The 17,498-nt window shown below is 40.7% G+C and overlaps 1 protein-coding gene across 5 annotated transcripts in view; it reads left to right on the forward strand.

The window, feature by feature from the left end:
• ddx4 (DEAD (Asp-Glu-Ala-Asp) box polypeptide 4) overlaps positions 1-17,498 on the forward strand; it is a 90,391-nt gene that overhangs the window by 25,056 nt on the left and 47,837 nt on the right. For all 5 annotated transcript variants that reach the window (XM_072252532.1, XM_072252528.1, XM_072252530.1 and 2 more), the window contains exons 4-5: positions 12,291-12,404; positions 13,253-13,330. In XM_072252532.1, coding sequence (XP_072108633.1) covers positions 12,291-12,404; positions 13,253-13,330 — 192 coding nt within the window. The remainder of the gene's footprint in view (positions 1-12,290; positions 12,405-13,252; positions 13,331-17,498) is intronic.

Consider the following 17,498-nt stretch of genomic DNA (forward strand, 5'->3'; position numbering starts at 1 on the left):
GGATAGTATATCCTGGTCAAGTAACCAAAATTTCATATGTCGAATATTAATTGCCCAATAATAAAATCTAAAGTTAGGTAATGCTAAGCCTCCATCTCTCTTAGCTTTCTGTAAATGTATTTTACCCAGTCTCGGGTTTTTATTTTGCCAAATAAATGAAGAAATTTTGGAGTCAACTTTATCAAAAAAAGATTTTGGAACAAAAATTGGTAATGCCTGAAATATATAAAAATTTTGGCAAAAAAAACATCTTAACTGCATTAATACGACCAATCAAAGTTAAATATAAAGGAAACCATTTAGATGAAAGTTGAATAATATGGTCAATTAAGGGTAAAAAGTTAATCTTAATTAAATCTTTGTATTTACAAGTAATTTTAATCCCAAGATATGAAAAATAATTATTAATCAATTTAAATGGAAAGTTATGATATAAGGGAAGTTGTTTATTAATTGGGAAAAGTTCACTCTTACTAAGGTTTAATTTATAACCAGAAAAAAGACCAAATTGTGCTAATAGCTCTAAAACAGCAGGGATGGATTTTTGGGGATTAGAAATATATAAAAGTAAGTCATCAGCATAGAGTGATATTTTATGGGACTTTAAGCCCCGAGTTATCCCAGTAATATTTGGAGATTCTCAAATGGCAATTGCAAGAGGTTCTAATGCAATATCAAATAATAAAGGACTAAGAGGACAACCTTGTCGAGTACCTCGAAAAAGAGGGGGGAGAAAAGGTGAGCTTAGAGAGTTAGTATAGACCGAGGCCACAGGAGAATGATATAACAGTTTAATCCAGGATATAAATTTCGAGCTAAAATTAAACATTTCAAGCACCTTAAATAAATAAGGCCATTCTACTCTATCAAAAGCTTTCTCAGCATCTAAAGAGATAACACACTCAGGAACATTTTGTGAGGGAGTATAAACAATATTTAACAGTGTGCGAATATTATAAAAAGAGTAACGACCTTTAATAAAACCCGTTTGGTCTTCCGAAATAATAAAAGGAAGTACTTTTTCTAATCTATTTGCTAATAACTTAGAAAAAACTTTAGAATCAACATTTAATAAAGTTATTGGTCTATAAGATGCACATTAAGCAGGATCTTTATCCTCCTTTAATATTAGAGAGATTGACGCTCTATTGAAAGATTCAGGAAGTTTACCAAGTTTTAATGAAGCCTCAAAAACCCTATAGAGCCAAGGGATTAATGAAGGTGCGAAACATAAAATTCTACAGTAAACCCATCAGGGCCAGGAGCTTTCCCCAAATTCATAGAGAAAATAACATTCTTAATCTCATCCGTGGTAATGGGAGAATCTAATATAGAAGACATATCCTGTGAAATCTCAGGGAAGTCTAGATTATCTTAAAAAAAAAATCATTCATATATTTAGAATCTCGAGGAGACTCTGATTGATATAAGGAAGAACAAAAACCACAGAAGGTTTGATTAATCCCCACATGATCATGTATCAGTTGGTCGTTTTGGTTATAAATCTGATTAATTTGAGATTTAGCATAATTAGAGTTCAGTTGATTAGCCAACAGTTTGCCAATTTTATCACTGTGTACATAAAATTCACTTGTTTTCTTTAATTGGTTTACAATCGAGGACAAAAGTAATAAACTGTGTTCCATTTGAAGTTCAGTTCTTTGTTTATATAACTCCTCAGAAGGAGCTATAACATATTTCTTATCAATTTCCTTAATCTTGTCCACAATTACCAACTCCTCCTGCTTCAGCTTCTTCCTCAAAGCAGCAGAATACGAGATAATCTGACCACAAATATATATCTTTTTTTTAAAGTCCCCTCTCAATATCTAGTAAGTGGACTATCAAATCAAACATGCCCCTTTGGCATATTTTCCTCAGTGTTTCTATAGAAGGGGCAGGTTAGGGGAAATGTGCAATTGGGCAGCCCTGATCATTGAGTCTTAGCCTTGTATACACATTTCTATTGTCAAAGGGAAGAAAAGATTCTGCTCATTACCATATGCCTTCAAATAATAAATGCTCCCTGGTTCTAGACTGTCCCACAACTGTAAACTACTGTAAACATCCTACTCGTGTTCAAAATGTTTTTGTATGTTGTAATTGAGTCTCTGCTCCAAGAAAAACTTAGCTACATGAGAAACTTGATAAGCTAAGATCCATCCCAGATAATGTCTTGGTGATTCTCTCCTGTGCTTTCCATGCAATTAATTTTTTTTTCTCTGTTCTGGCTTAATGAATGGGCCATAAAGTTGTAATGCAATTTCTTTGTTAGTAGGGGCATAGATCTTAAGTATCCCATTTTCTGGTTTAATTTTCTTGTTACTTTTGGGATTGTTGGCTGTATACACCTGTGTTCCTTGGTATGTTCTAGGGTTCCAACATGTATTCTGTATATACAATTACTGTCAACACTGCTACCGATCTTTGAGTCTGTGAACTTGCTATCTATAACTCTTTCCAAGCTTCTCTTAAACGTTGAAATTGAGCTTGTATGCACCACTTGTACTGGCAGCTGATTCTACACACTTAAAGGTTCTTTTACGCATAATACAACTCTGAGATTTGTCTTCTCCAGATAGCCAAGAAGTACAGATAAACCATGAAAGTCATTGGGGGGGAAAAAAAAGCATTGATTCCCCCTCCCACACGAAGGAAAAATAAAACAACTTACAAACCCTCACTCAAAAAGAGAAACTTACCGGCAGCAAAAGAAAACACAAACTGAAGGAGACCAATATAAACTCCAGTCCACACCAATAATCACGTGTCTCAGAATTTTGAAAACATCCTCCATCAGCATTGAGGAGAGCAAGAGCTTGAACTCAGTCCTTGAGTGGGGAGTGACCACTGGTCCTCTGAGTGAAGGTGTTTCCCTTAAACTTCTCACCTTTCACCCTTAACCCATGACCTGTGTTTGTAGTCCCACCTCAGCTGGGAAAAACCCTGCTTGCATTTACCCTATCTATATCCCTCATAATTTTGTATACCTTTAGCAAATCTTTTCAATCTTCTACATTCTAAAGAATGCAGTCCTAATCTACTCAATCTTTCCTTATTTTTGGGAGGAGGGGTTTCAATCAGGTCCACTGTCCGAGGCTAAAAGGCAGCAGCGGGTCATTCCAGCGACTTAAAGAGCTTTGACCAGCAACCAATCAGTGTTTGGGATTAATTAGCAAGAGCAAATTAAAGGAAGGCGAGACAAGTGCAGCGGCCATTATCTGAGTTTACAGTGCGAGTGGTGATCTTAAGGCTTTAGCTCTTAGAGGCTTCTGCTAAGAGGGGCTTTTGTCAGAAATCAAAGGAAAGAAAAGATCAAGGTTCAGTTTTTTATTTTTTTTTCTTCTCTTTATATCTGCTCAGCTAGGACAGGGATGATGGGCAGGATGGTGGAATGCTCCTCTTGCGGGATGTGGGAAGGCAGTCCTTCATGACTACAACAGTAAGAAGTGCATCCAACTGCAGCTTCTAACAAACTGTGCTAAGGAGTTGGAATTGGATGATCAATTGGGAGGCTGAAAGAGTGATAGATAAGTCACAGAGAGAGGTAGTTACACCCAAGGTGCAGGATACAGGAAACTAGGTGACAGTAAAGGAAAAGGGTTTAAGGAGCCAGTGCACATTACCCTGTGGCCATCCCCTCTCAACAACAGGTGTATCAGTTTAGATACTGTCAGGGTGTGCTAGGGGTGGAAATGACCTAACGAAGGAAAGTGTCAGTGGGTGAGTCTCTGCCACTGAGTCTGTGGGAGTTGTACACAGAACCCCAAACAGTAGTAAGGATGTGGCCTACAAATTACAATGGGAATTAGAAGATGCATGACAAAAGGGCATTGTTATAGTCATGGGGGACTTGTATTCAAGTAGATTAGGGAAAATCAGGTTGGTGCTGGATTCCAGGAGGCGAAATTTCTAGAATGCCTACAAGATGGCTGTTTAGAGCAGCTCATGGTTGTGCCCACGAGAGGATCAGCTATTCTGGATTGGGTGTTGTGCAATGAACCAGAATTGGAGAGCTTAAAGTAAAAGAACCATTGGGATTGTGATCATAATATGATTGAATTCACCTTGAAATTTGAGAAGAAGCTGAAATTTTAGCTCTTTCATCGGTATTACAGTGGAGTATAGGGAATTAGAGGCATGAGAGAGGAGTTGGCCAGAATTGATTGGAAAAGAACACAGGAATGACCATAAAGCAGCAATGGCTGGAATTTCTGGAAGCAATTCGGAATCTACAGTATTATATATCCCAAAGAGGAAGAAGTGTTCTAAAGGCAAGATGACACAACTGTGGTTAACGAGAGACATCAAATCCAACATAAAAGCCAAAAGCAGGGCATATAATAGAGCAAAAATTAGTGGGAAGTTAGAGGATTGGGAAGCTTTTAAAAACCAACAGAAGGCAACTTAGAACATTAAAAGGTAAAAATGGAACAAAAGTAAGTTAGCCAATAATAGAGGATGCCAAGAATTTCTTCAACTACATAGTGTAAAAGAGAAGCAAGAGTGGATATCAGAGCACTGGAAAATGATGCTGGAGAGGTAGGTATAGGGAACAATGAAATGGTGGGCGGATGAACTGAATCAGTATTTTGCATCAGTCTCCATGGTAGAAGACACTAGCAGTATGGTGTAAGTTCCTGGTGTCATGAAGTCTGTGAAGTTACCATAACTAGAGAGAAGGTTCTTGGAGACACTGAAAGGTAGATAAGTCACCTGGATCACATGGTGTCAGAATCAGGTTTATTATCAACTGGTATGTGTTGTGAAATTTGTTAACTTAGTTCAATGTAATACATAATATAGAAGAAGAAAAAAAATAAATAAATTATATTATGTGTATATTGAATAGATTAAAAATCATGCAAAAAACAAATGAAATGTATTTTAAAAAAAAAAGTGAGGTAGTGTCCAAGGGTTCAATATCCATTTAGGCCTCAGATGGCAGAGGGGAAGAAGCTGTTCCTGAATGGCTGAGTGTGTGCCTTCAGGCTTCTGTACCTCCTACCTAATGATAACAGAGAGAAAAGGGAATGCCCTGGGTGCTGGATGTCCTAATTAATGGACGCTGCCTTTCTGAGATGCCGCTTCTTGAAGATGTCCTGGGTACTTTGTAGGCTCATACCCAAGATGGAGCCGACTATATGAACTCTCTGCAGCTTCTTTTGGTCCTGTGTAGTAGTCCCCCCCATACCAGACAGTGATGCAGCCTGTCAGAATGCTCTCCACAGTACATCTATAGAAGTTTTTGAGTGTATTTGTTGACATACCAAAGCCCTTCAAACTCCTAATGAAGTATAGCAGCTGTCTTGCCTTCTTTATAACTACATCAATGTGTTGGGACCAGGTTAGTCCTCAGAGATTTTGACACCCAGGGATTTGAAGCTGCTCACTCTCTCTACTTCTGATCCCTCTGAGAATTGGTATGTGTTCCTTTGTCTTGCAGTTCCTGAAGTCCACAATCCGCTCTTTTGTCTTACTGACGTTGAGTGCCAGGTTGTTGCTGCAGCGCCAGTTCTCTAGTTGGCATATCACACTCCTGTAAGCCCTCTTGTCACCACCTGAGATTCTACCAACAATGGTTGTATCGTCAGCAAATTTGTAGATGGCATTTGAGTTGTGCCTAGCCACACAGTCATGTGTATATAGAGTAGAGTAGTGGGCTAAGCACACACCACTGAGGTGTGCCAGTGTTGATCCTCAGCAAGGAGGATATGTTATCACAATCTGCACAGATTGTGGTTTTCTGGTTAGGAAGTCGAGGATCAATTGCAGAGGGAGGTACAGGGCCCAGGTTCTGCAACTTCTCAATCAGGATTGTGGGAATGATGGTATTAAATGGTGAGCTATAATCGATAAGCAACATCCTGATGTAGGTGTTTGTGTTGTCCAGGTGGTCTAAAGCCGTGTGGAGAGCCATTGAGATTGTATCTGCCATTGACCTATTGTGGCGATAGGCAGATTGCAATGGCCTTGCTGAGGCAGGAGCTCAGTTTAGTTATGATCAACCTCTCAAAACATTTCATCACTGTTGATGTGAGTGCTATGGAGCGATAGTCATTAAGACAGCTCAAATTATTCTTGGGCACTGGTATAATTGTTGCCTTTTTGAAGCAAGTGGGAACTTCCATCCCTGGCAGTGAAAGATTGGAACAGGAGTGGCCAACCTTTTACATTCCATGTGTCAGTTTTTTCCCGCACGTGTTCAGATGTGGTTTTTTTTTAAAACACGAGTTCTATATTAACATATTTTTACAAGAATCGAATGGGGGTACAAGAGTTGTATGGCGCATTGGAACTCGTGAGTAAAAAAAAAAATAAAAAAATTGGCGCATGGAATGTAAAAGGTTGGCCACCCCTGGGTTGGAAATGTCCTTGAATACTCGCACTAGTTGGTTGGCACTGGTTTTCAGAGCCTTACCAGGTACTCCATCGGGACCTTCTGCCATGCGAGGGTTCACCCTCTTTAAAGACAGCCTAACATCGGCCTCTGAGACAGATCACAGAGTCACTGGGTGCAGCAGGGATCATCACAGCTGTAGTTATATTCTCCCTTTCAAAGCGGACATAGAAGGCGTCACACTCATCTGGTAGTGAAGCATCACTGCCATTCATGCTATTGGGTTTCGCTTTGTAGGAAGTAATGTCTTGCAAACCCTGCCGGGTTTGTCGTACATCCGATGCTGCCTCCGACCTCATTAGAAATTGTCTCTTCGCGCTTGAAATAGCCCTTTGCAAATCGTACTTGGTTTTCTGGTACAGGCCTGGGTTGCCAGACTTGGATGCCACAGATCTATCCTTCAACAGACGATATACCTCCTGGTTCCTCCATGGCTTTCGGTTTGGGAATGTACAGTAAGTCTTTGAAGGCACACACTCATCCACACAGGTTTTAATGGCCATGAGGCAAGTGATTCTTTCCTCCCAGTGAAGTGAGTTGGTTACAATTAGTTTCCTGCTGCTATGTTTACTGTCACTTTATAAATATTTAATAAAAATGCTGTAACCTCAAGATTCATGTCTCTTTCTTGACTTCCAAAGAACTTTCTAGACACTTTCCTCACATTTCAAAGACCTATAGTTAAGTAGAATCCTATCTGCAGGCTGAAAATAAATGGGCAAGACATTAAAACTTTTGCTACTTAGGAAGCTCGGTGATGTCAGATGGCAGGTGGCATTTAGAGTATCTAAATACTCTATACTTAGATACTCTAAATCAAGTGTGACAGGGACATCAAAAGAAGAAGAGGGATGGCAAAAGACACCTTTACGAGAATGAAGAGTATAATGACCAACACTAAACTAGGCATGACAACGCGCCTTAGAGTACTGATATGTTACGTTTATCCAGTTATGTTATATGGATCAGAATGTTGGACAATATCCAGTAACATGAGGAAACGAATTGAAGCAGCAGAGATGTGGTTTTTGATGAGGATACAAAGAATACCATGGATGAAGCAAATATCTGATGAGGATGTCATGAACAGAGCAAGCACAAAAAGAGAAATAACGTACGAGATCATGGAAAGGCAACGTAACTTCATTGGGCATATGATTAGGAAGGAGGAGTTAGAATGCATGGTAATTATAGGAAGGCAAGAGGAAGGCAAAGACAAATGATGATGGAGACAGCAGCCAGAGAACTGGAAATGAATACCAATGAATTGATCCACTTGACCTGAAACAGGAGTGTGTGGGGCATGGCACCTGATGATGATGTGGTTAAGTAGGTTAATTGGTCATGTGGGTGTAATTGAGTGGTATGGGCTAATTGGGTCAGAAGGCTTGTTACTGTGCTAAAACTAAATAAGTGTCCAGTTCTGGCAGATAGATGACAATGTTAGGAGAATAAAATGGTGTTTAATGTGGGAATACAATTGAAGTAGGTGATTGATAGTTAATCTATCGCTTTAGCAGTCTGAGGTTCCCATCTGCTTCAATCTTACCTGTGCCCAAGAGGAACTCAATGACCATCATACAGTAACACTTGCATCAATGTGTTGAAGTGCTTTGAGAGGTTTGTGATGAAACATATCAGTTCCTGCCTGAGAAGTAACTTCGATTTGCTCCGTTTTGCCTTTTTTTTTCACATTAAGCCCACAGCAGATGCCATTTCATTGGCTCTTCACTCAGCCCTGAAACATCTGGACAGTGAAGGTGCATACATCAGGATGTTCTTTATTGATGACAGCTCAGTATTCAACATTCATCCCCTTCAAAATTATGGATAAGCTCCCAAGAACTAGGCCTCAATATCTCCTTGTGCAATTCAATCCTTGATTTCCTCACTTGCAGACCCCAATCAGTTCAGATTGGCAAAATCATCTCCACAATCGCTATCAGCACAGGTATTCACAAGGCTGTGTGCTTGGCCCCTTGCTCTGCTTTGCACTTAGGACTGAGGCTAGCTACAGCTCCAGTGCCATATTAAGTTCACTGGTGACACCGTTGTTGGCCAAATCAAAAGTGGTGATGAATCCGCATATAGGAGAGGGATTGAAAATCTCATTGAATGGTACCACAGCAATAACATCTGGCTCAACATCAGCAAGACCAGAGAGCTGATGATTGACTGCAGGAGGAAAAAACCAGAGGTTCATGAGCTGGTCCCCATTAGGGGTCAGAGGTGGAGAGGGACAGCAACTTTACATTCCTTGGTGTTATCATTTTGGAGGAGTCAATCTGGGACTGACGCGTATTTGTCATTGCGAAGAAGGCACAAGAGTGCCTCTACTTTTGAGAAGTTTATGTAGATTTGGAATGCCATCTAAACTTGATGGATGGTGGAGAGTGTCCTGACTTGTTGCATCACCTTCTGGTATGGAAATACCAATTCCCAAGAACAGAAAAGTCTTCAAAAAGGGGTGGATACAGATTAGTCTGTTACAGGAAAACCTCTCCTCTCCACTGAGCATACTTACATGGAGTGCTGCTACAAGAAAACAGTATCATCAATAACTCTCACTATCCAGGCCATGCTCTCTTCTCACTGCTACCATTGGGATGGAAGCACAGGAGCCTTAACATACCACCGGGTTTAGGAATAGATTATTACCCTTCAACCGTCAAGCTCCTGAACTAGCATAAGATGGAACTTTACTCCAACACTAAACTGATCACTGATTGCAACGTGTGGACTTGCTTTCAAGGACTCTACAACTTGTATTCTCAGTATTATTTATTTTCTTCTTTATTTTTTGGTTTTTGTATTTGCACAGTTTGTCTTTTGCACAATTGGTTGCTTTGTTAGTCTTTGGCTTTTCGTTAGTTCTAATGTATACCTTTGTTCTACTGTGAATGTATGTAGGAAAATTAATCTCAGTAGTATGTGGTTTGATAATTTTCTTTGAACGTAATAGTTGGTGTGGCCTTGATGGAGGGAAAGTCCTGTATCTGTTAAGTGGCTCAATGCCAATTCAGGAATTGAGGACAATAGAGGTTGTCTTTGACGGCAATTTCCTTGCTAAACAATAAACTGTATTTTACAAAAATGTGTTTTAAATCCTTTTAAGAGTGTGGGTGCTCTGAATACATTTAAAACAATATTTTGGGATTTCATTTGAATTCTTTCAGGATATGGGCTGGGATGACAAAGCAGTTGCAATTTTCTTGACATGCTTTTGTTAATCTGATAGTTGACTTAATGTATTGCTTATTCCTTTTGATAGCTGATTCATAAACTCGCATACTTTATTTATCTGTACTTCCTGTTAAACTAAATTTTGTAATGAATAGCTGAAGATTATTGATGGTCTACTTTTCCCAGTACCAGTACTCTTTGCAGGCCATTACTGCCTTTTTGCAAAACTTCACATATTTATTACTGTGATAAATGCCCGTTGGATGAATATTCCATTTCAGTTAACTTTGGCTGCCTATTGTTCTGCAGTTCCATATAATTGCCACTTTCCAAAGATGATATTTTTCACCACACCCTCCCTCCTTCTCTACCCCCACCCCCAAAATAAAAGGCGAAATTTATAGCCTTTTATCTTTCTCAAAATGCTATTTTTGTTTACAGTGTAACTTTAATTTGGCACAATGCCTTTTGAGCACTTGCTTTTGAGCAGTTCATTTTATTCTTGGCTGGGTAAGCTCTTGTTAAATCTGAATTTGTGTTAATGAGGACAACATTAATGGATTTTACTTCCCATTCTTTTAAAGCTGACTAAATAAGAATTGTGTGACATTGGCTGGCTTGATGGTGCTGCTACTGAACTCGACAATATTTAGTTGGAATGGCAACTTTTTTACGCTTGATGCTTCAGCCAGAAAGGGTGAAAGCACAGCACCATGTAAATGTTGAACACTAAGTAAATTCGGAATATACGTTAGTGCAGTTACTGCATGAACGATTTGGTTACGTCATTTGAAAGTTACTATAACCTCAGATGGTACTAGTTTTTTCAGTTCTCTGCGGCCATTAACAATTTTGATTGTTTTGATTTGTATGCTTTTTGAGTACTATTTGCCCAGATGGTTACTTCCCTAGATGTCAAAGTGGCCAGTTTGTTACGTTCCATATAGAATGACGGTTTTCCAGTTAACTTCACTGGCGTTATCTGCATGTGACTTTTAAATAGGTTGCATCAAGTTTTTACATCCCTTGATGCTACATGGGGGTGAGGCACTGGGTTCAGTAGAGGTTCTGTTTTCTTGCCCAGAGAAGGAAAATACTTGGTTATGTTTACCAAGTTCTGTATTTGCTTGACATTGTGTATTGAGAAGGGGCAGTCTACTTTGATTCAGGATTAATTTTGGGCTTGAGGCAAACAAGATTTAGATGTGTGGATTTTTTTTTTTTGACTTGCCCATTTACTGCTATATAGAAGTCCAGATAGGTAATGTTTTAAGAAAAGATATAATTATCCCTTTATTCCAGTGAGTTTTATTTGAAGTATGGACTTCTTTGTATATGGGGGGGGGGCAAGAGGAGGAACCAAAGGTAGAAGTGGTTTTGGTGATAGTTTCATGTTTATTTGAGGAGGTGTCACATGTTTAGTTCAGGAGGTGGCACTCCTCCCTCCACCATCCCCAATGTTTTGCATTGAGAGCAATCATTTGATGAAATAAATAATTTTAGATCCCTATTTATTCAAATAAGTTTGTCTGAACAAACTTTGTAAGAGAAATTAATAGTGAACAGACTGGATTTGTTGGATAAGAAATTCCTTTAGACTTTCAGAGCACTTTGAAATACAGGTTTCCCTCGCTATCTAAAGGTAGAGCGTTCCTATGAAACCATTCATAAGCCGAAATGGCATAAAGCGAAGAAGCAATTACCATGAATTTATATGGGAAAAATTTTTGAGCGTTCCTAGACCCAAAAAATAACCTACCAAATAGCACATGAACCTAAAATAACACTAACATTAGTAAAAGCAGGAATGATAAATACACAGCCTATATAAAGTAGAAACAATGTATGTACAGTGTAGTTTCACTTAACAGAATCAGGAAGAATTAGTCAAAACCGATTTGTAGAAGAAAATCGGCACGTACATGCATGTGCACACACCTGCCTGCGCAAGGCTTCACGGTCACGGTAGTCTTTCTCAGGGTAAACACAAGTTTAAAGCGGGCACAAGGAAATGTGCAGATGCTGGAATTTCAAGCAACACACATCAAAGTTGCTGGTGAACGCAGCAAGCCAGGCAGCATCTCTAGGAATAGTCCTGATGAAGGGTCTTGGCCCAAAATGTTGACTGTACCTCTTCTTTAAAGCGGGCATCTTTTTTCATAAAAGCAAATCCTCTTTTGGTTAGCGAAAACAGGTACTAATGTAGGTCTTTCGTAAAAGCGAAGTGGCGTAAAGCGAACGTTTGTAAAGTGGGGGACACCTATAACTAGTTGGAGAGCTCTCAGAAATACAAGATGTAACCCGTAGTGATTTTTAAGATTGTTTTTCAGTACCTTGGGAACCTTGTAACAAAAGTAAATTTGGGGAAATAAAAATGGATGAAAAATTAAGGGAGATCATTTTTGTGGACAAGGAAGCAGATTACTCTGAGAGTTGGACTTGACTACAGAGTTGAACTTGAGTCATAAACAAATAATACTGAGATATTGGGTAATCTGAAGGGTGATCATATTCATTTCCAATGTTTTCATATTGCTACAGTTGCTTTATTTCAGCTGTGTCTATATTACTTTAACATAGGCACCACGAGAGTACTTCATCCTATCACAAATAATGAATTAAGAGTATCAACATAAAACTTTAGTTTTGATAGCTTTTGTGATATTTTCCTTCCAATTCACAGATATCCTTGTTTTAACATTTACAGGCTTTTCACAAAATGCAACTTCAAATAAAAATGAGTTTAACATGCAGGCTGGGAGAAGATATGGGTTTGGCAGAGGTGACTCTAGTGTACTTCCAAGAATGAACATACGGAATGGTAAGATTTAATGATAACCACTTTTATTTTGTAGTCTTGCTGTCATAAGTTTTAACAGATGTTGAAGCCACATTAGGGGTGAACAGAATGGTGATTGTAGAGGAGGAGAAAAATGAGAGTATATTAAGGACTAGTTTTGATCCCTTGTATATTAAGTCTTTAGATGACCTGGCTAGACACAAGGAATAGCTTTTACAGTAATAAGCATTGGACTGTGGTGTATAAAATTGATGTGCAGTTGATTTGAAATGCATGAGACTTTTCTGTTTAAAGTGGCTTATTGTCTATGCTAACCCTTAATATAGTAATTTGTATTAAATAGTATTTGCAAAGCTTGCTCTTGATTCAAATTTACTTACTCTGCATGTGATAGTTTGCTGTGGCTATTTCATTGATTTTTGGGATCCTGCTTGCCTTGGAGAAGGTGGTGGTGAGCTGCTTCCTTCCATGACTGCAGTCCTTCATCCCTTTTATATTGATGGCAATTCCAGGGTTTAAACACTGCAGTGGAACGCTGGCGGTGTATTTCCAAATTATGATGGTGGGGGAAGGCACGGTGCTAAAGGGAGTATAACTTGCAAATGCTTGTACTAGCTGTTTTGATTCTCCTTTGAGTTTGAGGGAGCTGCTGGAGTGGCTCAAGACTTTTATTTTTCTAAACTGTATTCATAGAAACCAACATGCCATGATGGTGGAGAGGTTTCTGGTACTCTTGTTTTATTTCTTTCCATGCCCATTGGGTCCTTGCTGCTTCTATGTAATAAAATAGTTTAAATAGTTCAGAACCAAATTTTAAACAGAATTTGTGACCTGACTTATTAAGCCTGAATATGTTTTTGTTGTTGTAGCAGGAAGATCTATTGGCAGAAGTGGCGCGCTCAGTAGAGGTGTTTCTAGTGCAAGAGCAGGAATTGGTACTCGGTCAGGTGAGCATATTTAAAGCTTGTGTTTCCTGTATATAATCCAAAATTTGTTAATGATTAATAGGATAAACTGGTTGTAGCATATTAAACATGTACTGATTACTGACCAGCAGCTGGGCTGCTGGTCAGATTGAAGCTGAGGGACTTCAGGGTCCCTATGCCCACCATCCTACTAGCTAATGTGCAAGCCATAGAGAACAAGGTGGATGATCTTAAAGGGAGACTCACCTACTGCAGGGAGATGCAGAACTGCTGTGTATTTTGTTTCACTGAGACCTGACTCTCCCCTGCCACCCCCGACTGTGCCATCCGACCGGAGGGATTTTCGATCCATCGGATGGACCGCATGGTGTCTTTGGGCAAGACGAGGGGAGGTGGTGTCTGCCTACTGATCAACACTGCGTGGTGCTCAAAGACAGTGGTGCTGATAAGCTTCTGCAGCCCAGACCTGGAACACCTGTCGGTGATGTGCCGTCCGTACTCTCTGCCACGGGAATTCACCTCGGTCATACTGACAGCGGTCTACATTCCCCCCCAGGTGGACGTAGAGTGTGTTCTGAACATACCGTATGCCAACGTCAGTGAACTTGAGACCAGGTATCCGGAGGCTTTGCTCATTGCAGCCAGGGACTTTAACCAGGCCAACCTCAGAAAGGCGCTGCCAAAGTTATACCAACATGTCTCCTGCCCCACTAGAGGCCCGAATATACTTGACCACTGCTACACAGCAGTCAAGGATGCCTACCGTTCTGTCCCACGACCTCACTTTGGAAAATCGGACCATCAGGCCGTACTCCTCCTCCCGGCTTACAAACAGAAACTGAAGCGATAGGTCACGGTGTCAAAAGTAGTGTCGTGTTGGATGGAGCAAACAGATGAGGTCCTCTGTGACTGCTTTGAATTGGTGGACTGGTTAGTATTCAAGGACTCGGCAGCTAACCTCGATGAGTATGCCTCTTCTGTCATGGACTTTATTTGGAAATGCGGGGAGGACTGTGTGTCTCACAAGACGATCCGGGTATTGATGAATTATGAGGTCAAGTTCCTTTTAAAGGCTAGAGCTGCAGTTTTTAGGTCCGGGGATACCAGTCGCTACACAGAATCCAGGCGTGAACTCCGGAAAGCCATTAAGGGCGCCAAGAGGCAATATCGAGCCAAGTTGGAAGCCCATGCTAAACAGAGGGATGCCAGTAGACTATGGCAGGGTCTAACTGAGATCACTGGGTGCAAAGAAAAGGCTGGGAATATCAATAACTGTGGTGCTTCTCTTCCTGACGAACTTAACGTATTCTACGCAAGATTCGAACAGAAGAGGAGCGTCCTGCTCCCTCCGGATGAACCGGACCTGGTGGCATCGAGATTCATTGTCACCGAGGAGGATGTTAGAAGGGCCTTCCTGAAGATAAATCCAAGGATGGCGACGGGCCCAGATGGTGTCCCGGGACGGGTTCTCCGGGCCTGTGCAAGCGATCTAGCTGGAGTGTTTGCTGACACCTGCAAGTGCTCCTTGCTTCAGTCTAAGATCCCCTCGTGTTTTAAGAAGGCAAGGGTAATCCCAGTGCCGAAGAAGAGCAAGGTGGCATGCCTGAATGACCATCGCCCTGTGGCTCTGACATCAATTGCTATGAGGTGCTTCGAGAGACTGGTTATGGCACACATCAACCACGGCCTACCGGTCAACCTTGACACTCTGCAATTCGCCTACTGGAGCAACAGGTCAACGGCAGATGCCATCTCTCTGGCCTTACGTTCCTCCTTAAAACACCTGGAGAATAAAGGTGCATACTTAAGGCTCCTTTTCATTGACTACAGCTGTGCCTTTAAGAACCATCATTCCAAATAAACTGATTCCTAAGCTCCGGAACCTGGGCCTTAGCATTCAGATCTGCAGCTGGATCTTCAACTTCCTCACAGACAGGACCCAGGCTGTAAAAATAGGGGGCAAGCTCTGCTCTACGATCATGCTGAGCACCGGTGCCCCACAAGGCTGTGTACTCAGTCCCCTGCTGTACTCACTGTACACCCATGATTGTGCAGCCAAGTTTCCATCAAACTCAATATATAATTTGCTGATGACACAACAATTGTAGGCCGTATCTCAGGTAATGATGAGTTTGAGTATAGAGAGGAAATTAAGAACCTGGTAGTGTGGTGCGAAGACAATAACCTATCCCTCAACGTCAGCAAGACGAAGGACTTGGTTGTTGACTTCAGAAGGAGTAGTGGACCGCATGACCGAATTTACATCGGTGGTACGCAAGTGGAACAGGTCAAAAGGTTTTAAGTTCCTTGGGGTCAGTATTACAAATGACCTGACTTGGTTCAACCAAGTAGAGCTCACTGCCAAGAAGGCCCACCAGCGCCTTTACTTCCTGAGAAAACTAAAGAAATTTGGCCTGTCCGCTAAAACCCTCACTAATTTTTATAGATGCACTGTAGAAAGCATTCTTCTAGGGTGCATCACAAACTAGTGTGGAAGTTGTCGTGTCCAAGACCGGAAGAACCTGCGGAAGATCGTGAATACGGCGCAGCACATCACACAAACCAATCTTCTGTCCGTGGACTCACTTTACACCGCACGCTGTTGGAGCAGTTCTGTCAGGATAATCAAGGACACGACCCACCCAGCCAACACACTTTTCGGCCCTCTTCCCTCTGAGAGAAGGCTCAGGAGCTTGAAGACTCATACGGCCAGATTTGAGAACAGCTTCTTTCCAACTGTGATAAGCCTGCTGAACGGATCCCGACCCGGATCTGGGCCGTACCCTCCAAATATCCGGACCTGCCTCTTGGTTTTTTTTGCACTACCTTACTTTCCATTTTTCTATTTTCTATTTATGATTTATAATTTAAATTTTAAATATTCACTAATTTTTAATATTTAATATTTGTAATCCAGGGGGCAGGAAGCACAGAATCAAATATTGCTGTGATGATTGTACGTTCTAGTATGAATTGTTTGGCGACAAAGTATAAAGTATTGATTACTTAATTGAAGCTACTAAGAAGTGACCATATGATCTGCAAGTGTCATTTTGCCTAGACCAGAGTTTTAACAATGGTTATTGGACAGAAACTTGTGACAGAAAAATGAAAGTAGGATATTTTATTTATTGATCTTTGTGGACATTCAACAAACAACGTTGGTGAAGGAATTCTGTGGATTTTTTTCATTTAGCAATTACTGTGTACTTTGCCTAAAGAATAGGAATAGTGTGCACGAATATGGCAGAAATATTTTCACTAATGTGATCGAGAGGCTGGCTAGCTAATTGGTGATAATTATTATTTGAGTCCTATCTTCTTTATTCATTAAAGAAGGTCATCCTCGTAGTGCAAAGTGTCTGAAGTAGTATTATCAAAGTAAGGAACAAGGAAATGGCAGGTGAGTTGAACAGGTACTTTGGATCTGTCTTCACTAGGGAAGACACAAACAATCTCCCAGATATAATAGTGGCCAAAGGACCTAGGGTAATGGATGAATTGAAGGAAATTTATATTAGGCAGGAAATGGTGTTGGATAGGCTGTTGGGTCTGAAGGCTGATAAGTCCCCAGGACCTGATGGTCTGCATCCCAGGATACTTAAGGAGGTGGCTTTAGAAATCGTGGACGCATTGGTAATCATTTTCCAGTGTTCTATAGATTCAGGATCAGTTCCTGTGGATGGGAGGGTGGCTAATGTTGTCCCTCTCTTCAAGAAGGGAGGAAGAGAGAAAACAGGGAACTATAGACCAGTTAGCCTGACGATGGTGGTGAGAAAGATGCTGGAGTCAATTATAAAAGATGAAATTACAACACATCTAGATAGCAGTAACAGAATAGGTCCGAGTCAGCATGGATTTACGAAGGGGAAATCGTGCTTGACTAATCTTCTGGAATTCTTTGAGGATGTGTCTATGAAAATGGACAAGGGAGAGCCAGTGGATGTAGTGTACCTGGACTTTCAGAAAGCCTTTGATAAAGTCCCACGTAGGAGATTAGTGGGCAAAATTAGGGTACATGGTATTGGGGGCAGAGTACTGACATGGATTGAAAATTGGCTCGCTGACAGAAAACAGAGTAACAATTAACGGGTCCCTTTCGGAATGGCAGACGGTGACCAGTGGGGTACCGCAGGGTTCAGTGCTGGGACCGCAGCTGTTTACAATATATATTAATGATTTAGATGAG

The sequence above is a fragment of the Mobula birostris genome, chromosome 3, assembly GCF_030028105.1.
Source record: "Mobula birostris isolate sMobBir1 chromosome 3, sMobBir1.hap1, whole genome shotgun sequence".
In the NCBI taxonomy this organism is placed as follows: Eukaryota; Metazoa; Chordata; class Chondrichthyes; order Myliobatiformes; family Myliobatidae; genus Mobula; species Mobula birostris.